This window comes from Aspergillus pseudoviridinutans (assembly GCF_018340605.1).
Source record: "Aspergillus pseudoviridinutans IFM 55266 DNA, scaffold_4, whole genome shotgun sequence".
In the NCBI taxonomy this organism is placed as follows: Eukaryota; Fungi; Ascomycota; class Eurotiomycetes; order Eurotiales; family Aspergillaceae; genus Aspergillus; species Aspergillus pseudoviridinutans.
In genome coordinates, this window is record NW_025091284.1 from 98,920 (window position 1) to 124,117 (window position 25,198).

General features: G+C 51.0%; 9 protein-coding genes across 9 annotated transcripts; 6 read left to right on the top strand and 3 right to left on the bottom strand.

The window, feature by feature from the left end:
- Positions 1-860: 860 nt before the first annotated feature.
- Asppvi_005455 (histidine phosphatase family protein) lies at positions 861-2,539 on the top strand (the record flags this gene model as incomplete). Its single annotated transcript, XM_043301377.1, has 3 exons — positions 861-1,458; positions 1,509-1,638; positions 1,693-2,539. 3 exons carry the CDS (start codon positions 861-863, stop codon positions 2,537-2,539), a joined length of 1,575 nt encoding a protein of 524 aa, XP_043157312.1.
- An 835-nt stretch (positions 2,540-3,374) lies between these two features.
- On the top strand, positions 3,375-4,110 carry Asppvi_005456 (glycoside hydrolase family 11 protein; the record flags this gene model as incomplete). Its single annotated transcript, XM_043301378.1, has 2 exons — positions 3,375-3,658; positions 3,711-4,110. 2 exons carry the CDS (start codon positions 3,375-3,377, stop codon positions 4,108-4,110), a joined length of 684 nt encoding a protein of 227 aa, XP_043157313.1.
- A 354-nt stretch (positions 4,111-4,464) lies between these two features.
- On the bottom strand, positions 4,465-5,864 carry Asppvi_005457 (uncharacterized protein; the record flags this gene model as incomplete). Its single annotated transcript, XM_043301379.1, has 7 exons — positions 4,465-4,594; positions 4,651-4,931; positions 4,985-5,091; positions 5,151-5,355; positions 5,416-5,522; positions 5,576-5,754; positions 5,809-5,864. 7 exons carry the CDS (start codon positions 5,862-5,864, stop codon positions 4,465-4,467), a joined length of 1,065 nt encoding a protein of 354 aa, XP_043157314.1.
- Positions 5,865-7,294: 1,430 nt separating this feature from the next.
- Asppvi_005458 (glycoside hydrolase family 76 protein) lies at positions 7,295-8,849 on the top strand (the record flags this gene model as incomplete). The annotated part of the gene is made up of 4 exons (XM_043301380.1): positions 7,295-7,394; positions 7,468-7,715; positions 7,763-8,212; positions 8,277-8,849. 4 exons carry the CDS (start codon positions 7,295-7,297, stop codon positions 8,847-8,849), a joined length of 1,371 nt encoding a protein of 456 aa, XP_043157315.1.
- Positions 8,850-9,203: 354 nt separating this feature from the next.
- Positions 9,204-9,571, top strand: Asppvi_005459 (putative quinol monooxygenase; the record flags this gene model as incomplete). Its single annotated transcript, XM_043301381.1, has 2 exons — positions 9,204-9,225; positions 9,279-9,571. The coding sequence occupies 2 exons, from the start codon at positions 9,204-9,206 to the stop codon at positions 9,569-9,571; spliced, it is 315 nt and encodes a 104-aa protein (XP_043157316.1).
- Positions 9,572-9,787: 216 nt separating this feature from the next.
- Asppvi_005460 (RibD family protein) lies at positions 9,788-10,630 on the top strand (the record flags this gene model as incomplete). Its single annotated transcript, XM_043301382.1, has 1 exon — positions 9,788-10,630. One exon carries the CDS (start codon positions 9,788-9,790, stop codon positions 10,628-10,630), a length of 843 nt encoding a protein of 280 aa, XP_043157317.1.
- A 1,458-nt stretch (positions 10,631-12,088) lies between these two features.
- Asppvi_005461 (phosphoketolase family protein) lies at positions 12,089-14,524 on the top strand (the record flags this gene model as incomplete). The annotated part of the gene is made up of 1 exon (XM_043301383.1): positions 12,089-14,524. The coding sequence occupies one exon, from the start codon at positions 12,089-12,091 to the stop codon at positions 14,522-14,524; it is 2,436 nt and encodes an 811-aa protein (XP_043157318.1).
- A 222-nt stretch (positions 14,525-14,746) lies between these two features.
- Positions 14,747-17,988, bottom strand: Asppvi_005462 (glycoside hydrolase family 35 protein; the record flags this gene model as incomplete). Its single annotated transcript, XM_043301384.1, has 5 exons — positions 14,747-14,964; positions 15,016-16,801; positions 16,852-16,960; positions 17,015-17,138; positions 17,190-17,988. 5 exons carry the CDS (start codon positions 17,986-17,988, stop codon positions 14,747-14,749), a joined length of 3,036 nt encoding a protein of 1,011 aa, XP_043157319.1.
- Positions 17,989-19,449: 1,461 nt separating this feature from the next.
- On the bottom strand, positions 19,450-24,149 carry Asppvi_005463 (uncharacterized protein; the record flags this gene model as incomplete). The annotated part of the gene is made up of 6 exons (XM_043301385.1): positions 19,450-19,982; positions 20,033-20,542; positions 20,600-20,675; positions 20,805-23,287; positions 23,344-24,068; positions 24,133-24,149. The coding sequence occupies 6 exons, from the start codon at positions 24,147-24,149 to the stop codon at positions 19,450-19,452; spliced, it is 4,344 nt and encodes a 1,447-aa protein (XP_043157320.1).
- Between the last annotated feature and the right edge of the window lie 1,049 nt (positions 24,150-25,198).

Genomic DNA, 25,198 nt, shown 5'->3' on the forward strand with positions numbered 1-25,198 from the left:
GCTAATGGCGTAAAGGGCGGATGTACTATCGTAAAAGTGCAATGGATTTTGGCTCGAGTATTGCCGCATGATGGATCAGTGATAGGAGACACAGACCGCAAATTATGACTTGGTATATGCCTGAACACCATTCAGAAGCAACTTATACCTGGCTGAGATCAGTTGCTGAATCTTCGCGATGATTCATCGACTGATTGATTTATTCATTGCGTTAACGCGCAGGGAAATCATTTTACAGGATTCAATTCCTTAATTCTAATCAAAAATAAGGGAATGCATGTTTTGAAAATCCAATCCAATGCCGCCGGACGAGAAGGCGTCCGGACGATGTACTCTTAATCTAGGGATCACATATCATAGTTTTTGTGGTATAATATTTTGACACATGTTCCGACCTCCCGTTCCTCGGTTCCCGTTTAGTCCCGCCTCAGGGAAGTAGAGTAACCACTGGTTAGTAGACTTAGAACAGTAGTTCAGCCTTGCTTTTCATAGAACAAGCGAGGTTACCAGAGATATAACCAGCCTTTCATGCCAAGCTTTTGTTAATGGTCTTGCCAATGAGCCTATACGGCCTCACTCTGAAGATACGAAGATAAGATGAGAAGGAGGGCTTCAGAATTCTTGTGCTCTCATCGGCCAATCAGAAATAATCATCCAGGGTCGGATAAACAATGATCGACAAGGGTGTTCCGCATAGGACTGTAGCACGAGCTGTGGATCCTCTAGGCAGATGTCTTAATCTTGACCCATGAGAATGATGCAAATTCCCTCCAGTCTCACATCTGCTCTCACGAGCCACAGGCAACCAACAACTCCATCAGAACAAGTCTTCTTATCATTCCCACTTTGCCAGACAAAACATGAAGACTGCGGCTGGAGTACTGGTCATTGCTGTCAGCAGCCTGGCTGTAGGTGCTGATGCCGCGAAGGAAGCTCCACCAGCCCCCACGGGGAGCAGCTACGCCTCGGGCTTTGACATGACGCGGAGTTGGGCGAATCTAAGTCCATATCAGGAGGCGGATGGCTTCAGTATGCCCAAAGGAATGCCGCACGGCTGTGAGCTGTCCCAAGTCCATGTGCTACATCGCCATGCTGAACGCTACCCGACCCCGTATCCCTTGGACGGGCAGGGGATGGAGGACTTTGCCGCCAAATGGAGCAATTACACCAAGAGACATCATCAGGAAGCCGCAGCCACGGGTCCATTGAGCTTTTTGAATGACTGGGAATACATCCTGGGCGAGGACACCCTCCTGGAAACCGGCGCAGCGACCGAGGCAGCCGCGGGAGCCAGCTTCTGGACCAAGTACGGACGGCTACTGTACCGTGCCGGCCGCGAGAACGGAGCGGCCTGGAATGCCTCGTTGAATGTGTATCCAAACGGCACGGCCCGTCCAAAGCCGGTCTTTCGCACAACCTCGCAGGCGCGGATCCTAGAGAGTGCTCGATGGTGGCTGAGTATGGACTCCTTGGACAAGTAGTAATGCCTAGCTAACAGATAACTCGAGGCGGATTCTTTGGCAATACGGGTGCCAACAGTTCGTATGACCAATATGACCTGGTTGTGATTCCAGAGGTGTCCAATTTTAACAACACTCTGGCCTCGTACGACTCCTGTCCTGGAGATATGACCGAAGGGTGAGTGATAAACTTTCCGACATTTCTCGATGACGACGAGGCTAAGATGACCAGGGATGATTCTGCACAAGTATTCATTCCCCGCTATACTCGGCAGGCTATCTCCCGTCTCTCCCGCTATGTGCCGAAGGACTTTAACTTGACGGCTTTTGATGTGCTAGCGATGCAGAATATCTGCGTCTACGAGTACACGAGCCTTGGAGCTTCCTCTTTCTGCTCACTCTTCACCGAACAGGAGTGGAAGGATTTTGCCTATAATGTCGACGTGCAGTACTACGGGGACTATGCGTACGGATCTCCTACAGGCCGTGCGCAGGGCATCGGCTATGTCCTTGAACTGGCGGCTCGACTGCAGGGCAAGCTGATTTATTCAAGCGACACGAGCATTAATTTTACCTACGACAATAACCTGGCACAATTTCCCCTCGACCAGCCCTTCTACCTCGATATGTCGCATGACGATATCATCCTGTCCGTCATCACTGCGTTGGGACTGCGCTATTTCAGATATGGACCGCACGGCCTGCCAGGGAATGTCGACCACGCACTCAACCGGACTTTTGCCATGAGCCAGATGACGCCCTTCGGAGCGCGTCTCATGTCGGAGGTTTGGACCTGTCCTCGTAACGCGTCATTTGACTCCCTTGCCCCGGTGCTATATCGTAACCCCCATGTCGACCGCGCCGTAGACACGACCAAGTTCATCCGCTTTGTTTTGAATGGAGCTCCCTTGCCGCTGGATGGATTGGTAGGCTGTGAAAAATCGCGGCATGGGTTCTGCCCAATCGAGGGATTCTTGAGTGGTGTTCCGACGCTGAAGAAAGAGGCAGAATATCAAAAGGCCTGCTTCGGACATTATCCGACTGGAAGCCAGGTGGGCGATGGTGCTCCAGAATCGTGAGTTTCATTTATCCAGGACACCGTGTGACAGGGGTGGTGCATTATGATTTGTATCATACGTTCAGTCATCCTTTTATTATAATAGTTCTGCCTGGACCAGTTGGACAGAAACCATTCATGGAGCGAGAGATTTGCACGTCCATATTGAGGAGTATAGTCTTGGCGTTTGACAATGTCTTAGCGCTCCTAGTCTAGGCTTTTCAGGGTCCGTAATATGTTAAAGCACTCTACCCTTGAAGGCTGAAACAGAAAACCCCCCTCTTAACCGGAATGGGCTGATAGGCCGAGGCTAAAACCAGCAAATGCAGGAGGTCTTGGTCCCTGAATCTCAGCATGTAACAACCACTGGTCGTTGTGTATTGGTGGTGTAGAGGCTAAAATGGCTGATAATGCTCCATCGTGGATGGCTTCACAATGGCATTTATCCGAACGTAACCCTCCTACCTTCCCATCCTCAGCCGAAAGGTTCATCCTGTTGTCATTCTGCAGTGGCATTTCCAACTTCATGATCATATATCTTCCAATTCAGCCGGATTTGCTTGCAGAATTGTGGACTCCGGGCCACATGCTACCCTGCGGGTACCCCGGATTAACGGCCGCAACCCTGAAGGATGTGACAAAGTCAATCGAGACCCAAACAGGGTAATCCCAATATAGCCGCTAGAGTAGCGTCAGTGTCAGGGTGTCGCGATGTGGGGTTGCTCGGTATTTGCTCACTCCTCTTCTGCCGGTGATGCAAAGGTATAAAGGGCAGAGACATCCTCGAGTATGGAATCCAACAAATACTCCCTCTGACAATCATATTTGCATTCAAAGACCAGTCCGCTTCGAACATCATGGTTTCTTTCTCGTACCTGCTGCTGGCGTGCTCCGCCATTGGAGCCCTGGCTGCCCCCGTCGAATCCGAGGACACCACGTTCAACGAGACTGCTCTCCATGAGTTCGCTGAACGCTCCACCCCAAGCGGAACCGGATTCAACAATGGTTACTACTACTCCTTCTGGACCGATGGCGGCGGTGATGTGACCTACAACAATGGAGCCGCTGGTTCGTACTCGGTCAACTGGAAGAACGTGGGCAACTTTGTCGCTGGAAAGGGCTGGAACCCTGGAAGCGCTAGGTACAGAGCGTCGTCAACGTCTGACTTGARGACCTGTGGCTGATAGAACTAGGACCATCAACTACGGAGGCAGCTTCAACCCCAGCGGCAATGGCTACCTGTCCGTCTACGGCTGGACCACCAACCCTCTGATTGAGTATTATGTTGTGGAGTCGTATGGCTCATACAACCCCAGCAGCGGTGGTACCTTCAAGGGCACCGTCAACACCGATGGTGCCACTTACAATATCTACACCGCCGTTCGCTACAATGCCCCCTCCATCGAAGGCACCAAGACTTTCACCCAGTACTGGTCGGTGCGGACCTCCAAGCGTGTCGGAGGCACCGTCACCATGGCCAACCACTTTAATGCCTGGAAGAAGCTGGGCATGAACCTTGGAACCCACAACTACCAAATCGTCGCCACTGAGGGTTATCAGAGCAGCGGCTCTGCTTCCATCACTGTCTACTAGGATTACTACACCGAGACGTGATTGAAGGATCAGATGGTTGCGTGAGCTTGGTGTAAGAGTCAAGAGGCGATAGCTAAGCGGGATTACCTATCATGTTGTTGGGTATAAAATGTATTTCTTCTTACCTCTCTTTCCTGGAAACTTGTCTTTGGAATTGAGCCACTATTTTTAGATCACCTGCAATCGTGCTTCATTTTAGGATTATAAGGATTGAGTGATCAAATCTTTTGAACAGCGAAAGACATGCAGTACCTTGGTACATACTATCAATGCCTAGTTGCCATCGTGGGAGAGGCGTCATTATCCACCCCAGTCGGGGGGAACAGAAACGAACTGCTGTAGACAATCCGATCACTACTTGGACGCCTGGAGCTCCTCMCTCATGGCTTCTATCTCCCCATCGAAGTGATTCAGAAAATCCTCATCTCCCCTGGATGTCTTCCACCCAAGCCGATTGCGAGCGAAATCGGCTCTCGCCCGGGAACTATATCCGCATTAGTAATGTTATGTGTTAGGTAGGTCTTTCTCGTTGTAACATACTTGGATGCAAGAGTGATTTCCACGAGACTCTCATTTCCCCCGGTGATTTCTGCTGCTGCTTCCTTCAAACTGATCGACTCGACTTCGTTACTTTCTAAGAATCCCTGCTTATGTAGAGCATCAGCAATACCCTGGCTAACCTGTAGCCATGTATGCTCTCCACTCTCGACGAAGAAGACGGCCCTGGGGCCCGATGGAAGCCAGTCCGGTTGCTCTCGCACAGCCCGGAAGAGGAGGAGATAGAAGTTCGCCAGATCCAGGATGTGGACATGATTCCAGATCTATGACGAGAAATGTCAGCCATAATCTACCATATACTGTATATCAAACCTACACCAGCTCCACTCTCAATGACGGCAGCACGGCCTCGTTTTCGGGCAAGACGCGCAAGATTGGGCACCTGTTGACTTAGTGTCGCAAATGGGCCGGATCCTTTACCATCTGTCGTTTGTCAGTCCAATTCGCCTTGGTACCTTTTTAAACCGGGATGAATAGCATACAGATAGTGGGAGGGACGATGATATATGTCTTGACACCAAGACTTAATCCCGTCTCGACAACCGTGACATCGGTGACCCGCTGCCCGTAGCGCTCGGGATGGTTCTTCTCCATGGCGTAGACGTCGTCCTTCTCGTCCGACCAGATTTTCTGATTCTGGGGCGTACCGCTGTAGGGATGGTCCCCCAGGATTGACGTGCCAGAGGTCTAAATTGTCGTCAGCTCTGCAATCTTTGACATAATGGATTCGAAAGAAGAAAGCCTTACATGGATCATGTATGTCTCTTTGCCAGTAGCTTTCTGTCTCTGGCTCAACCCTTCAATCAATGCCTTGGCAGAGCGATCGTGGGAGGCAGATGCGGCATTGATCACCACTAGAGCGATGTGTGAGTGCAAGTCAAAGCGTCAATCCAGAACGGGTCAATACCATCATGCTGAGAAGCAGCCTCTCTACATGCGTCAAGGTCGTCCAGGCCTTTAAATTCCAGAGGATTTACTCCGAGAGACTGCAGTCGGGCCGCCTGTTCTGGTCGACGGATCAAGGCTGAGATGCTCAATTCAGACGCCTCTGCGGATTGCACGAGTTCAGCGAGGATTGAACCTCCACTGCATAGTGTCAGAGCTATACTGTGATTGTTCGATTTAAGTGACACCACTCACATGTATCCAGTCGCGCCGACAATAAGAACGCTCTTTGCCGTAGTGGGAGACGCCATGACGACTACCGAATGTACAGGCTTCAATTTCAGACGAGTCTGTCTGGTCTGTCTGTTAATTTGTCTGATTTGTCTGCTTCATGGCAACCATTTTATATTCTGTCGCTGAGTTACAGCTGCATTAGTAATTCCGCCGAGGGGTGACGTCGTAGATCAAAACTCTCCGGGATTAGAAATTGCGTGCTTGAACTTTCCCAGAACTGTCCAAATCAGGCAAGCTGAAGCTATTTCGCGAAGATTCTTTCTAATTGGTCTGATCCTGATGTTTACCTTAGGTAGTTCTCCAAGAGTTTTGAAAAAAATTTTGCATTGCTTATTAATGGCTGTCAAGCTACTATCAAAGGTCAACGTCAGACAAGTGAAAATATAGGATTAGCCCGATGACGATGCATCATCCTATATACATATGCTTCAAAGTCTGTGATTAATATAGTCGTCAGTGGTATTACGACTGCGACAAGGACATTGCAGGAATATATTTGTGCAGCACGGCAGCACGGCAGCCGGTGGACATAGACAGCAATACTACCCTACCCTAATCTAATGATGATTGTCGAGGCAGTCTTCCATCTCGACGCTCGAAACTTGGTATGTACCTCTCCAAAGGATTGAGGTAAACATTGAATGTTGTGCTTAAATATGAGACGGCAGTGACATCTGACCTAAATGCTGACTGTGAACCAACTCCATCCAAAATGGGATCTCTTTTCTCTAAACTATTCCTGGCGCGGTAAGGGGATGCTAGACCTATTCTGGCATTAGGCAACCAGATTGTGTCTAGCAGTAAATCACAGTGGGCCGTTTCTCTTGGCAGGAGACCATAACCCGCGCGCTGATTGAGCCCATTTTGGGGCGGAGGAATTAAAGTGGGGAGACCCTGATGGCCGCGGTGACCTCCCATTGGCTCATAGGTGTCCCTGAGACACCCGAGTCTTGGCTTCTTTTGTCTTAGTGGTGGATCCAGAGTTTCACAACCAAACAATATTGGTCTAAAAATTGCAATGACCCAATGATCTGATGATGCTGGCATCTGTCCTGGTCACAGTGGCATAGGCACCCTTGGCAGTCAGCACTGCCTTGCCCCCTTAAAAAAATAATAATGAGGAGGAGGAGGAGGACGAGCACTATTATTATTATTTCCTATCATTAATTTTATGATTATTAGTTTTCCCAGACCACGCTGCCTCAACTGCCTGGCTCCTAAGTTTGTTATCGTCCCTTCCCACCCCTAAGATACGTAGTTATTATTGTTCCTATCATCCCTATTATTGTTGTTCCTGTCTATCAGAGCCAGATCATTCTGTTTTGGTATGATGGTCCTGGTGATTCGTCAGACCTGATTTCTACCATCCCCTTTGTTACCTCCCTTTCCCATTTCTTTGAGCCTCTCCCCGTTTCTCCTCCTTCTCCGGTCAACCATCGCTTTCGGGATGCGCATGCTGAGTTTGCGCCAACTCTGCGGGGCCACCACTCTGCTCCTCTCTGGGCAGGTGGCCCTAGCAGATCTTGGGATCCAGGCCCAGAATGTTGGTATGTCTTCCAAAAAAACCTCATCTTTGACTTCTTTAGATGCACATCTTGTAACACATGCTATGATGATCAGATTCACTCAAGTCGGCGGCTAAAACCGTCGCTGCTCCCATGATGGAGTTCTATGACAAGAACCAGACCGAAGGCATCCCGGGCAAGCTGACCGGCACCTGGTACGTGGCCGGCGCCATGTTCATGACCCTCATCCAGTACTGGCAGTCCTCGGGCGACGACACTTACAACTCCGTCGTGTCACATGACCTGATGTTCCAGTCGGGCGAGAATTATGACTTCTTCTCGGGCAATTACAGCCAATGGCTGGTAAGTCGCAACAGGTTTTAGGCTCTGCTTATGCTAACCTCTCCCAGGGTAATGATGATCAGATGTTCTGGGGCCTCGCCTCCATCACAGCTTCGGAGACGGGATTCCCAGAGATCTCAGGCAAACCCACCTGGACCTCTCTGGCTCGGGTCGTCTTCAACATGCAAGTGGCCCGGTGGGATCAGGTGGCCTGCAATGGCGGCATGCGGTGGCAGATCTGGCCCTATCAGGCCGGTTACACCATGAAGAATGCCATCTCCAACGGGGGTCTCTTTGAACTATCAGCCCGACTCGCGCGCTTCACCAGGAACGACACCTATGCGCAATGGGCCGACAAGATCTGGGATTGGTCGGCCACCACTCCACTGCTGCAGACGGATCACTGGTACATTGCCGATTCCACCTCCAACGAGGCCAACTGCAAGGATGCCGGAAACACTCAATGGTCGTACAACTACGGCACCTACCTGTCGGGGGCCTCGTTCATGTACAACTACGTAAGTCTCCCCATGTCCAGTAGACTCGTTCGACCGGCACGCTGATTTTCTATGGCGAAAAAAGACCAACGGTGAGGACAAGTGGCTGCAAAGAGTCAACGGCCTGTTGACCTCCCTTCTCGGCACGTTCTGCCCGCAGGACAAGGGCGGCAACGTCTTGTCCGAGGTTGCCTGTGAGCCCATCATGACCTGCGATCGAAATCAAATCGGCTTTAAGGGGTACACGGCCATGTGGCTGGCTCATACCGCCATCCTCGTCCCCTCGACTGCGGCCCGGATCTTCCCCATCCTTCAGGCATCCGCTCTGGCCATCTCCAAGCAGTGCTCCAAGGCGCCCGACAATACCTGCGGCCTGCGCTGGTGGCAGCCCACCTGGGACGGCTTTACTCCCGGTCTGGAGACGCAGATGGCGGCGCTGGCGGGCATCACGGCCAATCTGATGTACTACAAGTCGACCGCCCCGAACACCATCGACTCGAACCCGGACGGCAAGGAGCATCAGATTGACACCCATGAGGATGCAGCGCCACATACGCTTCATCCCATCAACACCGGCGATCGCGCGGGGGCATGGATTCTCACCGTGATCATCGTGGTTGCCGTCGGGGGATCCGTTGGGTGGTTGATCAAGTCTTGAATTTCTGGGATACGTTCTTGCTTATTATCTTTGGAGACAACAGTTGCTTGTTGGTCTGTTGTCCGGCGTGATTTGGTGAGGGTTTGGATTTGCACATTCTGTCATATTCGGGGCTCATTTCCCGTTGTTTTTATCATTTCTTGTATTACTTTCCCACATAGAGTCGGCATTTTTCCAACAATATAGCTGCATCGGACTCCATCCGAGTGTCCAATTGAACTGATCTCACCGCTCCACTTAAGCTTCACCGACGCGCTTGTAGTAGTCCTGCCCCACCAGCACTTATAAAACAACACAAGATCCTGGGGTGATCAGTCGAACAACCCATCCACGTCCTGATCGCGTCTATCCAACATGGTGTACACTATCGTCGTCCGTATGTTATACGCCCCATAATCAACCCCGCTGGGCTCAAACTCATCTTTGCAGATCTCCACGCGAAGCCAGATCCCGAGTGCATCTCGAAACTTCATGCAAAGCTCCTCGAGGCCTCGGCCGTATACTCCAAGGACAAGGAAACCCTGTCCTGGTTCGTGATGCAGTCGGTCCATGACAAGCAGGACTTTTGCATCGTGGAGCGCTATCTGAACGAGGGCTCCCAGAAGTACCACCTGGAGAACCCGTACTGGAAGACCTTTGATCCCTATGTCATCCCGCTGTTGGAGAAGCCCATGGATTTGAGACGATTTGAGGAATTGGTTCCAGAGGGAGAGAAGCAGTAGATAGGATGTCTTGTCTTTTCCATTCTAGTCTTTAACGCGTAAACGAATCGCAGACTGGATGAGTTTCAGAGGATCGACCACTTTGTTTCTTGAAATCTCTGCCTGAGCAACAAGGCATCAATTTGTTTGATTCGCATCTCCACTGTTTTTCTCTCTACTCTCCCTGCGTTTCTCATCCCTGAAAACATCCACAAGCGAGTCAAAAATACCTTCAGAATGTCGAATAATCAATCCAGCGATGCTCTCTCGTTCCCTGATTCAAGTCGGGTATTCTTAGAGCCCCATCTTCCGCCAAAAATTAAATTTCCACAATCCCCAGATTCTGATCTTCCCTTCACCACACTCACTTTTGCTACTTCCCTCGACTCTGCTCTGGCCCTATCACCAGGCGCAAAAACCGTACTTTCAGGGCCGCAATCGAAAGCGATGACCCACTATCTCCGGTCGCGTCATGATGCTATCCTCATCGGGGTTGGCACTGCGGTTGCAGATGACCCTGGATTGAACTGCCGCATCGCCGGCGTCGGTGGTTACGGGGGTCAAGGCCTAGAAGGACAACCCCGACCGATCGTCGTCGACCCCCTCGCCCGATGGGACTTTACAGAGAGCTCCAAGATTCTGGCACTGGCCCGGGAAGGTCGGGGTCGAGCGCCCTTTATCATCACAGGGTCGCGGTCCGTCCCGGCAGAGAAGAAAGCTCTGTTGGAGAGACACGGCGGCAAGTTCATCTCTCTGGATGTGGTGACCACGGAAGCAGGGGAGCATCGCATGGACTGGACCACTCTGCTCAAGGCCCTCGGCAGAGAAGGACTGAAGAGTGTCATGATTGAGGGAGGAGGGAGCATCATCAATTCTCTCCTGGAGCCTTCCTATCAACATCTCATTGACTCGGTCATTGTCACGATCGCTCCAACCTGGCTCGGACAAGGAGGAGTGGTCGTTTCGCCTAGACGACGATTCAACGAGCAAGGCGTGGCCATTCCCGCATCGCGATTGACTGACGTGAAATGGTTTCCTTTCGGAGAGGATGTTGTGCTTTGCGGGAGAATCAAGTCTTGAACCTGCATCTCTMCCAGCCGAGATGCATCAGTCAAAGATTTAACAGCTACAGAATTTGGATTCCTGCCTTTAAAATGGCTATTTACACAAAATCATGACCTCTCTTGATGTTGCCCCTTTATCTAATGGTACCACTAATAAACAATCTCTGTCGAATAGATGGCTTGCTCTCCACTGGTACTGCCATCTTCAAACCATCTGGTGATCACTCTCTCCTTACCATGAAGTGACCATTAACCCAGAACKGGTCCGGATTCGAGAGAGACTCAAGAGACGCTGTGGGTGACGAGAGACAACGACTATCGGATTCTCATTGAAGCTGCCAAAAAATAAGAGAATGACGGACTGCCTGTTCAGCACACCAGGATGCAGAAAAGACGCGGGGGACAAGCGTTAACGCTATCCGGTGTCTGCTACTGGCACAATATAGCGCCATGGTCGCTTCTGCACGCTTTGCAGTGGAAAGTGTCTTTGTCCGAGTGAGTGGTGGAGCATACTACATCGTGCCTTATGGGGTGTGACCTCGCAATGCTCAAATTCGCAATTGTAGCAGAATTAGCTGGGTCGCTAAGCTTTCACCGTCTTCAGGGGCAAAAGATTCGGTAGAATTACTAGGGGCCATCCTTGACTACCAGCCGTCATTCTGTTCTGATCATTGTTCAATCTTGACGCATCGAAGGGAGAATGATCGAGACGAGGGCCAAACATTGGATCTACATCAGCCGTACTTGGAACATGTCTTTGTCTCCGTGCAGGAAGCCATATATGGGTCCTTGCTGTGTCCTTGAATTTAAGGCCTATAATACAAGGAATCTAGACATCAGTTCCCTGATTGTGAGGCATGCTACTTTTGTATGGGGCTGCCTCAGGAATCAAGGATGTTGATAGCCCAACTTTCAAGGGACTGCACGTGATCTTTTGGTCATTCACCCAATCAGATGCGAGAATTGCCGCAAATGGGCCCATAATCCTCATCCATCAGGATAATCTCMTGATATCAGTTATAGCTCCGTCTCTATATACGGCACATATGTGATCATCAGTTATTTGTGGGAGCTCGAAAAGAATATCATCGCAATTCATATACCGAACTCAAAACATCATGACACCCATCATGCTCCATCCAATCGAGCCTTCAGACCCGAACTCAGCGCCTCCAGGCCCGGTGCCGGTTCCTTCGGATCATTCTACGTCATCGAGTTTCCGTCAACGTCCTTCATCCGGTCAGCATGAGCGCACTATCAGGAGATCCTGGGTCGTCTCGTTATCAGGCCATATATATCACTTCGCTGTCTCTATATATAACTGAACCGGCTTTTCTTCCTAACCTGCATCCCCATCCCGTCTCTTCCACGTCGATGTATCCTCATTCTACTCCCTCCCTTACTTTTTAATTACGCTTGAGGAGAAAAGACCGTTGATGAATTGAACTCAACTGATTGACGACAATTGCCCAGAATGACGTCAAAAGGTAAAATCGAGAGCCTCTCCGCGTATGGAGTCGCTCGGTCCACCATCCACGGGACCCCCTTGAGCGAGGACGAGCTCCGCAAGACAGATGCCTATTTCCGTGCGAGTATGTATCTTTGCCTCGGCATGCTTTATCTGCGAGACAATCCTCTTCTTAAAGAGCCTCTCAAGGTGGAACATCTCAAGGCTCGATTACTGGGCCACTGGGGTTCCGACGCTGGTCAATCCTTCACATGGATCCACATGAACCGCTTGATCAAGAAATATGACTTGGATGTATTGTTCATCTCGGGCCCCGGACATGGTGCTCCTGGCATTATCTCGCAGTCGTATCTCGAGGGTGTATACACCGAGGTCTATCCGGACAAGACGCAGGATGAAAAAGGCATGCAGCGATTCTTCAAACAGTTCTCCTTCCCCGGCGGAATCGGCAGCCATGCGACTCCAGAGACCCCCGGAAGTCTTCACGAAGGAGGTGAGCTGGGATATTCGATCTCTCATGCTTTTGGAACCGTCTTTGATCACCCGAATCTCATCACTTTGACCATGGTGGGTGATGGGGAGGCCGAGACTGGCCCTTTGGCCACCAGTTGGCACAGCAACAAGTTTCTCAACCCGATTACCGACGGGGCAGTTCTCCCCGTGCTCCATCTCAACGGTTACAAGATCAATAATCCCACTATTCTGGCCAGAATTAGTCACGAGGAGTTGGAAATGCTCCTCAAGGGATGCGGATGGGCCCCGTACTTTGTCGAAGGAAGCGACCGTGAGAGCATGCACCAGGCCATGGCGGCCACCCTCGAGCACTGTGTGTTGGAAATCAAGAAGTTCCAGAAGCAGGCGCGCGAGTCCAACAAGGCCTTCCGCCCCCTCTGGCCTATGATCGTCCTTCGGTCGCCCAAAGGATGGTCAGCGCCCAGAGAAATTGACGGCAGGTACCTCGAGGGCTTTTGGCGTGCTCACCAGGTCCCTATCACCGATGTGCAGAGCAAGCCGGATCACTTGAAGGTCTTGGAGAACTGGATGAAGGGGTACAAGCCAGAGGAGGTCTTCGACAAGAAGGGTACACTGATCCCCGAATTGAAGGAGCTGGCCCCGACAGGCAACTCACGCATGAGCTGCAATCCGGTCAGCAACGGCGGTCTCCTGCGACGACCGATGGATCTGCCTGATTTTCGCGATTATGCGCTGACCAACATCGAGCCGGGCGTCACCATCCGTCCAAGCATGTTCAATATGTCCAAGTATCTGCGTGACGTGGTGGCCAAGAACATGACCACCTTCCGAGTCTTTGGTCCCGACGAGACCGAGTCCAACAAACTTGCCGAGATCTACAAGGCGGGTAAGAAGGTATGGATGGCCGAGTACTTCAAAGAAGATGAGGACGGCGGCAACCTGGCCATGCAGGGTCGTGTGATGGAGATGCTCAGCGAGCACACCTGCGAAGGATGGCTGGAGGGCTACGTCTTGTCTGGCCGACACGGGATGCTCAACAGCTACGAGCCCTTTATCCATATTATCGACTCGATGGTCAACCAACATTGCAAGTGGATTGAGAAGTGCCTCGAGGTTGAATGGCGCGCCAAGGTTTCGTCGCTCAATATCCTCCTGACCGCGACCGTGTGGCGTCAGGATCACAATGGATTCACCCACCAGGACCCCGGATTCCTGGATGTGGTGGCTAACAAGAGCCCCGAGGTGGTGCGGATCTACCTCCCTCCCGACGGCAACACCCTCCTGTCGACGATGGACCACTGCTTCCGCAGCGTCAACTATGTCAATGTCGTCGTGGCTGACAAGCAGGAGCACGTGCAGTTTCTCAACATGGAGGAGGCGATTGAGCACTGCACCAAGGGAGTCGGCATCTGGGACTGGGCGAGCAACGATCAGGGCTGTGAGCCCGATGTGGTCATGGCATCTTGCGGCGATGTCTCTACGCACGAAGCGCTAGCCGCGACGGCTCTGCTGCGCCAGCACCTGCCCCAGCTCAAGGTTCGTTTTGTCAATGTCGTCGACCTGTTCCGGCTCTTCGACAACATCAATCATCCGCACGGTATGTCCGACCGCAAATGGGGAGCCATCTTCACCACCAACAAACCTATCATCTTCAACTTCCACTCGTACCCCTGGCTCATCCACCGTCTCACGTACAAGCGTCCGGGTCAGCAAAACCTGCACGTACGGGGCTACAAGGAGAAGGGCAACATTGATACGCCGTTTGAGCTCGCTGTACGCAATCAAACCGACCGGTACAGCCTAGCGATCGACGCTATCGATCGTATCCCGTCCCTTGGCAATACCGCCTCGGGAGTGCGGGAGCGTTTGATCAATCTCCAGCTGGCCGCAAAGAACAAGGCGTTTGACGATGGCATCGATCCAGATTATATTCGCAATTGGACCTGGGATTATCCGCGGAAGAACTGATGAGCCACCGGCATCATGGTGATCTTTCTTACTGAGCCTACTATGTTGAATATGAGATGATTTATATGCAACCATGACGAATATCAAATTGTTATGACCTCTTATCTCTCAATGACCACCTGGCATTTGTGTTTTAGGCTCCCTGACTTTCCACGCCGCATCATCTATTCATGCCTTAACCCCAAAGAATAGTTACTATCTAGTCTTACGTCCATCGACACATCAGTAGGCGCCCCGCCGAGGCTTCCAACCAGGCTGAGGTGCCGGGGCCGGCTTGCGGTATCCAGACAGGAAAGGGGTAGAGGCGACAAGCTCCAGACCGCCGACCAAAGCCCCTTGGGGCTCGAGCGCCCAAAGTGTTAAGGCGACATAGTTGATCCCGCTGTAGTTGAGAATACCCTCTGGAACGGGGAAGTTGGTTTGCGGGCCGAGATCATTGACTGCATCCAGTTAGAACCTAGGACAAATTTTATTTCTTCTTCTTATCGTACCGTATTTCCCAAACTGGTATCCATTGACAAACAGCTGACAGCGATAGCTCGTCCCTGCCCTTGGATCTGATGCGGAGGTGTTGAAGACGAAGCTCAACGGGATATCGTATCCCTCGGGTAGATCCAAGGAGAACGAAGTAGCATAGAATCCGATACTGGCGTTAGTGAGCCCATCATTGATCGGGCTGGATGACTTCCAGGTGGAAGTAGGCGGTTTTGGAAGATGATATCCCTGGCGCTCGGCATATATGGCTCCCTCGTTGAGCGGACCCCGCGTCAAATCCTGGTATTGCTCGCCGCCGAGATTGCCAGTCATCTTCCATGCAATATCGGACAGCTCATGGGCCGATAGCGCGTAGTCGAGAATTCCTCTAGGGAACTTGATTGCGTCTGTCCCCGGTGCCTCTTCGTCCTGGCCCATGTGGTCGATCACCACTGTCAAGACGTATGATGCCCCCGCAGACAGCTCGTGGGGGAGTGAGATGTTTCTAGGATAGGTCATGTTGTTTCCACTACCTGTCCACGATCCCAGGAATGTTTGATTTAGCCATACTGAATTGGCGAAGCCCACGCCACCAGACGTGTTGAGGAAAACCCATGACTCGTCTCCGTTGGCTTTGAAGTGGCCCCGGTAGATCAGTGAGCCCCCGTGATACCCGTAGTCGTCAGCGTACAGACATGTAGGGCCAGTGAACTTGCGCGTGTTATTGGTGTATGTGTTTGTCAGTGGCGTCCAACTCTCGTCACTATACCCGGGGGAGATTTCGGGAAGAGAGTCGAGGTATTTCCAATCGAGACCCTTCAGGTCTGGTAGGGAGATAGCCGGTGGTTGATAATGAACCGTTGCAGCGAGATTGCCAATCTTAGACCGAGTTGATTTCAAGGACTGGCCGTTAAAGACAATCCCATCGAGTCGACTCGGTACTGAAATTACCTCCAAGGAAGTTGTTGCATTCACGTCACCTGTCAGATGCAGTTGGTTGCCTGCAATTGATGCGCTGCKAAGCAAATATCCTCCCTTCACAATGACCGTCTCCTTGGATGGCGAGCTATAGTTGGCAATTGGCTGTGATGCTGGCAGTTCCAAGACCCAGTGATGATAGGCGTCGTTGCGCCAGAGGAGGTGAATCTCAAGCGTTCCCACGCGCAAAACCCGTCTCTGAGCAGTCACCTGCCACTGTACAACCCAGGCGCTTCCCTTCCTGGCAATCTTAACGCTGGATCCGTCAACCACGGTTGGTCGGGGAAGATGGGTTGACAGCGCGAGTTCATGAACTTCTTCTGCTCCTCCATATAGAACGAGCACGTGCTTTTTGTCAAGTCCCTTGGCCCAGGTGAAGACCTCTGCGGAAGAGTAGATGAGATTGAGTCCGCCCACGTCGTAGTCAGTGACGTGGAATTTGGAGTCCCTGCCGTTCAAGGACAGACTGCCTCCCAGTTGAGGAATTGTCACATTTCCAACGCTCGTCGAAACTTGGAGTCGGTATTGGACATTTGCACTCGAAGTAAAGTCGGCATGTCGGACTAGATAGAAATTGGTGATCGTTCCATTGCCAAACAACGGAGTGACTGCTATATCCTTGTTTCCTGTGTATGATCCGTTAACCCCGTTTCCAGGCGTTGCGGTGAGGTACGCGGGAGACACTTTCAGGAAGTTGGCCTGCAGCTTCTCTTCGCTATACTTTTCTCGCCAGATCTGACGATCCTCGGTAATGGCAGCCCCGTAGTCATACGAGGTGTATCCTCCGTGGTAGCCGAGATTGCCCCAGTTGGTGCCACCGTACGTCTACGACAGTCAGCTAGGTGCGGGAGTAAGGAGGAGAGATGATATCACACCATGTAGATGTTGAGAACGGTGACGCCGAAGCCGTAATTGTTCTTATACACCACTCGCGCAGCTTCATTGTTCACGAGAATCGCACATCCGTCTTCTGTGACTCCTCCCCTGACGATTATGTCTTAGTGCGTTGAACAGAGAAGTATCCATGGCATTTCTTACCACCCTCCTCCTGAACCACCTTGGAATTCCATAATAGCAAATGGCGTCGTTGGACTGTGATTGCGGTGTGTCTGCTGCCAATCACGCGGGAATCGATATGTTGGCCATACATAGGGGTTGCCACCTAAATGTACATCAGGTATATGTTATTGGCTCTTGGAAGTAGTGGTCTTACAGTCATATCTCATAGGATAAGCGTCTATCCCGTAGATGTCCGTCTCGCCCAATCCAGTCCCAGGGGCAAAGTATCCCAAGTTCTTATTGTCATTAACAACTGATGGAACAACTACTCCAGCGTCTCGAAGCTGCCTCTCGGCGTATGCCATGACTTCCCTATTCATCGATGTCGGAAACTCAGACTCTGATACGTTGGGCCACGTCGTGTACTCATTTTCTGGCTGAACCAGGATAACCGGTCCTCCATTGGTAATTTGTGCCTTGGCAATAATCTTCCCTAGAGTGGCCATGTACGTATCTGTCGCACGGAGGTAATCCTCGCTATTTGAGCGGATGATGCCCTTTAGACGAAGCACCCATCCGGGAATACCACCAGCCGAGGTTTCTGCATTGATATACGGTCCAGGTCGAGCTATCAGGTAGATACCAGCTTCACTTGCAGCAGTGAAGAATTCGTCAAGGCTCCATATCCCGTCAGTGACTACGTGGCCAGGATTGCCCTCCATGAGGCCCCAGTCGGTATAGAAGGAGACAGCATTGAATCCCAGACTTTTGATCTTCTGAAATACGTCAAGCCACAGTCCAGGAACTGGCAGACGAAAGGGGTGAAACTCTCCAGAAAAGATCATGAGGCGCTCACCCCGGACAAACAAAGAGTGTTGGTCCCATGTCACTAGGTCTTGAAGAAGGTCTCGCCTATCAGCAGCATCTTGCAACGAAGGGTGACTGACGGATGGTGCGGCTACTACCAAAGAAGCGGCGGCCAATGTGATGAATCTCCTTAAAAGGAACTTCATCCTGTGTTTCGCACCAGAATTGTATTTTCTTCTGATTTATTCCGCCAAAGAAGGTATATCGCCCCTGCAGGAACTCTGCCGCTGAATTATATACGCTCTGTACGCGGCAGGGGGCGGGGTAGATCCATTAGAAGGAAACGGAATCCCACCAACTCCCCCATCGCATTGTGTATTTTCGATTTCATTTTATGCTATAGATCTTATCGGGGGACAAGTCCGTATCAATTGGGGTACCTCGACCCAGATCTTTGCCCCAGATTGGTGGAGAAACGACCAACATGCGGGGAACTCGAGAAGATCTACATGGATTCAGCTATTTAGCCTGAATGCTTCTCAGCATTGAGGACGGAAAAGATTCCGGTATTTTCCTAAGACACAATCGACGCAAAACTTGGTTCTGGCTGTGCATTCTTTTCCCTTTTGAAGGCTGCAGTCCAATGTTTCTCTCCCTGGGGTAGCCTTCCCGTGAGCAGCTGGGACAACGACTTTGCTTTGACGCCCATCTACGGAACACCTGGCTGGGATGGCATGAGTGTGCTTGCACCTGCTCAAAGTCGTTCTGTTGATGACGCAGCCTGTGATCAGACTGTTGATAATACTGTCATAGTGGCTGGCGATGATGCGATTCAGGAGCCACCTGCACCAGATGCCGAGCATGTTGATAACACTCTGGCAGAGGAGGCAGGTCGTCTCTCTCTCCGTATGCCTTCCATATATTCACACAAGCAGATCTTTTAGTACAGCCCATCGCGCGATGCGCCTGTATCGGCAATTCTTGGTTGATGCGGGTGCAACAGTTGAGCAGGTACGCCTAGCTTCGTTCATCCACCACCAGGATCAGATCCGCGCAGACCTGTATAGGGCCTTGCAACTGCTATGGACGTTGATGATGCAGACTTGGACGAGGTTAAGGATGGTTTACTGGATCGCCGTATAATCTTACCTCCTTCTCATGCCGGCAGCGAGCAGTATATGTATGCCCTCTGAATCTTTAACATCCACAGCCCATGCGACGGCAGTCTTACTCTCTAAATCCTGCGCCAGGGAGTCCGCGTGAAATCGATCAATCAACACGCGAACCAGCTGCCGGTATTTCCTTCGGATAGCCAAATGAAGAACTAGTCTTCTGATGCTGTTCTCCTTTGTCTGAAATATTCCTATACTGTGCGTATCTATACACAAAAGTTCCAAAGCCAGCCCCAGATTATTCCGTTGGAATGAGATATGTACAGTAAATCCGGCCGAAAACAAGCGATGCTAGTCAACGAATGCACATGGAAGACGTAGAGGATTTTGGTCAACTCGAAAAGCACGTTATGTAATTATGCAATTGTTTTGTACATCATTTACATATTTCTGTGCTTTTGGAAAGAATGAGGTCTTCTCAAGGCGAGTCGTACCTGAACAAATCTTATGTACGTCAGCAAGACTGGATCATGAGTCAATCATACGGGGCTTTTCCTAACCATCTGGTGGCGAGATACAGCTTTCCTGGGACGCCTCTTCGATAGGCGGATCAATGACAGCAGTGCTAGGAAGTTCGTTTGCGCCAATATTGGCGTCTTTCGTAGGCTCTTCAGAAGATCCTGTGGACGCGCATTGACGTGGAACGTCAGGCTTATCCTCATCCCCGACTTTTCCATCATCATCTTGCTCGGGGTTCGAATCGGCGTCTTCGAAATGGGGGTTCGCCAATCGCTTAAAGGCAACTTCCCCCGTGTTGATCTTCTGAAAGACATTATCGCGCGCGACACGACGACCCGAAGGCTGGACACTGCTCGAAACCAAGACGCTGCCGCCAAGTGCTGACATATAATCTCGTTTCACAAAAGACAGAATTTCCTGGGTTTTCAATAGCATCTTGTCCTCAACCGCCTTGACCATCTCTTCAAATGCTCGTTTGACCGTGTCCGCACTGTCACGGAACATAGTCCAGCGAGCCTGTTCCACGTGGGCCACCATGGCTGCTTTCATTCGCATGAAACTTCCCGTACCTAGGAGGACAATTAGTGTCAAATCAGCCCTGGGTTCGGAGTGGTCATACCGCGTTCCTCAACACAGGTTTCGTAGGCAGGTTCGAGAGCAGTAGCTATCACAGGTTGAAACATGCGGTTGATTTCCTTTGCCTGGACCACCGTTGTCGCCAGATTCTCGTTACAAACGTCTTTGAGAAGCGCCTGGTAATTGCGTATCTGATGAGATAACAAATGGAGACTTGCTGCTGGACCGTTCTGGCTAGCTTCCCGCTCAATGTCGTCGTGGAAAGATTTCAATAAGCGTCCAGCATCAGATGCGCAGCCCTGCAAAAGAGAGTTGATGCGCCGTGAGAATGTCTTCTCCCACCCCGAGGCGATGGCCTTGATCACAGGTTCGATCAGCTCGGCGTTCCAGTCGTGATGCCCTTGAGCGTTTGAATAGAGCCCATTACGGCGGCATATAGCCTTGTACGTGGACCAGAAATAACCTCCAGCGGTGCGGTTGCTACGGTCAACTGGTGCGCCCCATCGGAGCGCAGTCTTGTTTGCTTCAGCCGCGGCCGGGGCGAGGGCGTTCTCTGTTCGCACGTCAATGGGTCAGAACTAGTTAGTGACGATCCAGACAGGCTACTTACCACAGGCGTCGAACACATTGTCGTCGAACTCTTCTCGTATCTGCTGATGGACGCTTCGGACGTGCTTTTCCAACACCTACTCGGTCACCTCATTGTCAGCAACCTGTAAACGGCATGATTGAACCCTTAGAATAAGAATGAAATGGGACGGATCAAAGAGAGAAGAGCCATACAGAGAATGTCGATAAGAACCATTCGCACTTACACTCTCGAGCTTCTGAATTTTGTTCTGCACCATGGTATTCTGCCTGGCCTTTTCGCTGTCAGTGAGATGGCTACCATCTCCGGCTGGAGAGGACCACAAGCGAAGAGAGTTTAAAAGTTGACTGAGACTGTTCAGAAATCTCCGCGAGTTGGCTTCTCGGCTCACTTCCGTGAGTTTCTTGCAGTGAGCCTGAAGCTGAGGGACCTCGGTCTCTTCAACAGACTGGAACCCAGGAACATCGGCTTCTTTTCGCAGACGTCCTCGCAGCTTCTGGTAGCCCCGGGACGAAACACAGAATACCGGAAGAGATTTCGCGACTTGATCATAATCGCGAGCATCGACATCAGGATTGAAGTTGGCAGCGTCCTCTTCTTCAGCGAGTTCCTGGTCAAGCTCTTTGACTCCGGCGGCGAAATCCTGCTGAATCGCACCTCGAGAATATTCGTTGCGGCCGGAGATAGCTATCGCCCTCATTTCAGCTTCAATCTTCGCGTCAGCTTCGTCAATGTCTGAAATTCTTTTCCGAAGCTCCTTGATCTGAGTCTCGAGGTCTTGTTTCTGGCGACGGCTGTCCTTCTTCGTCGTCTTCAGTTCCGAAATCTTCCCAGCGATTTGTTCTTTAGTGAGGGGAACACGAGACTCTTCAGGCTGATCCTCGTCATCAGCCTCGTCGTCGGAATCGTTGCTGTCTTGATCACTATCGACATAGTCGCTATCAGCGTCACTGTTCGGAGTCCGAGCCTTCTTTCGCCTGCCAGATTTCTCATTGCTCGAGCTTCGTTTTCGTTTCTTGGAGGTTGAATTCTCTCGGGGAGCAAAAACAGTCTTTCCGTCCTCAATGTCATCCTTCAATGCCTCCCAGACCTCGAGGACTTCGTCCACCTCGTCGGCGGAAGCCGTATACACGGCTTTGGTTTCTTTCAATTCCTCCAGCCGCTGCTTGAGTACTCGCTTTTCCTTGGCAAGTTCGTCGGACTTAGCCCAGTGTGCGCCCATCTGCTCCTCGAGTCCTAATGACTCCTGGCACTCGATGAGGCTGATGTCGTCAGTTTTGCTACAAATGAAGGTGACGGTGTTGAAGCCACCATCCATCTTCAGCTGTCGCTTGAAAGTGTCACCAAGCAGCGATTTGGCGGCTTTGTCATCGACTGCTCGAGTAATCGGAGCCACGATCCATAGACCCGTACACTGTTTCATGTAGCCCTCGGCAACAGCAGAGCGGGCAGCATTTGAATCGTGGACACCTGGCAAATCGACAATGACGGCGCCGGTCGATAGTGCCTCCGCTTTGACGTAAAGACGGACAACCTTGATCAACGGCCAAAATTCCAAATCCCTAGCAGGCTTCTTGTCTTTGTCCTTCTCGCCCGTCGTCTTCTCCTTGCTATCGACGAAGAATTGGAGCTTCTTGTAGAAGCGAAGAGAATCGGACTCGGCAATTTCTCGCTTGCTGCCCAGCACATTTTGGACATTGGGGTGTCTCATCAACTGCTCGACTGAGCTATTCTGCAACATCTCTCTCGTAAATTTAGGGTATACAGCCTTGATTTTGGCGTATGCGACGCCCGCCTCACTTTCCTCATTGGACGCTTCGCGGGAGACGTTGCCGCTGCCATCGAACAGATCGTGGAAAAGGACCCTGAGTTCCTTCTCCCAGTCTTCCCGTGTGATGAACTCAATTTCGGCCTGATAAGGATCATCGCTGGTGTTGTAGGAAATTTCGGTAACCACCGCCGTGCATGCGCGCATACAATTTGTCGGCACCAATCTCTCCTCATCAAGCATGGCATTGATGATGGACGACTTTCCAGCTCCCGTGTTACCGACAACACCGACAACCGTCTTGGGTTGCGCAGCCTGGGTTTGGACTTTCTCTATAGCCTGGAGCCACTGGGATGCATCTTCAACCGCCACGCGACCGAGCGGCTCTTTCAAATCTTCAAGTAACTTCGCTCCTTGTAGCACGGCAGCCTCGAGGAGCTCCGGAGTGCTATCAGCAAACAGGGTCTGTAGGGAGAGCTGCTGCAGAATCTTGGGCTCAGGACGATCTGTTTTTGCACTGGCTTTGACTGGAGTGATTTGGGACAACGGATTTTCTGTCGAATAATCTTGAGTGAGCGCAGAGGAGGAAGCAGTTGTAGACGAATACAGAATGGTCTGAGGGGACGTGTGTCGTAGCTCTCGTCCTAGTTCGATCCAGATGTTTTTGTCATATCTTTTCAATCTGTCCCAGTCTCCCTTCATCAATTTAAACGCTAGATCTGAATCAAAATTCTTCTCATATGCATCAAAATCGTCTTTATAGGTGAAAAAATACTGGTAGAACCCAGCATTGTGACTTGTAAACTCACGCAGTTCCGCCAGCAATTGAGAAGTGGGTGCACTGTGGGCGCGAGTAAACAAGAGGGCTCGTTTTCTATACTGGTCGCGGCCGTCTGCAGTCAGAATATTCCACTCTTGAACGAGCTCACGCCGCTGGTGATCTATATCCATCAGCAAGTTGCGTTGTAGCTGAGTTATGCAACAGTAGCTCCCTCACCGATAGATGACCCCGCTACTACAGGGCTAAGGTGTGCCTCTGTGAGGCGCTCATGAATAAAACCACGCATGGCACACTCTGTGAGGTAATCCTGAGAGCCTGTGGGCAGGGTATAATGTCCTTGAGCGGCCTCTTTTGGTCCAAGGAGATGTGCAGGCGACTCCAATTTGCTCATACCACACGCGTTGGGCGGTTTGGGTGAGTGCACTCGATTTTCGTTATTGAAGGACCAGTCTTGAGGCTCACGCTTAATCCTCGTATCCGACTTCACCGATCCTGCGTTCGCCGGGGCCAGGTTGGAAAGGGGCTCAAGGGGATCCCGTCGCGCTGGGCTTGTACGAGAACCCAGGTCTGAATCCTTGATCGCTTCGACAGCAATGACACGGTCGCCAAAGGTGTCCAGTTCCGCAATAGTGTTCATCGAGGCCACGATAACGCCATTGTGCCGGAACACGATTGGTTCATTGTGGGAAGATCGTAACAGGTAATTTTTTCTGATATCTTCGAATTTGGTATGCTGCAGTCGATCGGAAGGCACGTCAGTATCTGGTCGGCTATAGCTGAAAGATCGTGTGGCACTCACGCCGCGACACTTGATCCACAAAACATCTGTCTCGTAGTCGGCATTGTCGGGGGTCTTGTGGTCTTTGAGGATCCCAACCCAGAAGACGTTGGGATTCGATAGTTCGTCTGGTGTCTTGGACTTGACGTCGCGATGAAAGGCGCTGCCATGGTTCAATGCCTGGTTAGGTGGGTACCACGACCGAAAATGATTGGCACGACACTCACATTGTATTGGCCTTCATGGCCCTGAATGGCGGGAAGGATAGCATCTACTTATATCGGAGATGAAGAGGACTGTACACAGTTGTGCATACTCATACTAAGCACCAGAGAGTACAAGAAAGAGTATTGATAGATTGATTGCATGAAGAGCGAGGTGACAACTATCTACATACGTGCGTGCACTTGCTTGGAGGTCATACAACAAAAAGCAAAGAGGTCTCGCTGTCGCGTCGACGCGTTGAGGTGTATTGCCTGATCGGGTTAGCGAGTCTGGTACCTGGTCCTTTCCTTCTTGGTGAACATACCACGTGACAATGTCCAGCCATGATTACGAGTCAGCATGGACATGGCAGTAAGATACGTCTGGCTTGGAGAGGAACTGTTCGTTTCACTAACGAGTCTCATGTGCGTAAGGTATCAAGTAAATAAGGCAACAAGAACTCCGGCCCTGTATATCACGGTCATTTCTGGTCAGTCGCAAACAAAATATATTTCTGGCGACTGCTATGGCTGAGTCTGTCATTTAGAGTTCTTTTGTGCCCCATACAGTATCCAACAAACAGGTAAGAGACTCTAAACCGCCTCCATTTCCTCGCCGAGTACGCATAGCTTGTGCACAGACCAGAAACAAAGGAAGAAGAATCCTCGTTCTCGGGTTGTTCTTCACTTCTTTCGAATAGAATGTATTCCTCTCATGATCGATCGTGGGATGACGAGATTACCTGGTTTGATAACTTGAAAATCCAGAATGACTTAAGACAATGAATTATAGTCCTTGTAACTTTGAGCGGACCGAGTCGCCGAGTCAGTATAATCGGAGAATCTAATGGAAGAATCTCGCCCTTTGATTCTTCGTATGGCGGATACGAGTCGCTGAGACAGAGACCAGCGGGACACTAATGCCTAATGTCTAATGCCAAAACAGCCCTCCGAAGCCACCCAGTCGTCGCTTGTGACTCTCAATTCAGGCGAGATATGCCAGGGAGACACAAATTAGCCTATTTTCCCCACACAAGCTCCACTGATTTCTGACGGGTGAAACGCAGGCTGTTTCTTCAGCATTGCAGAA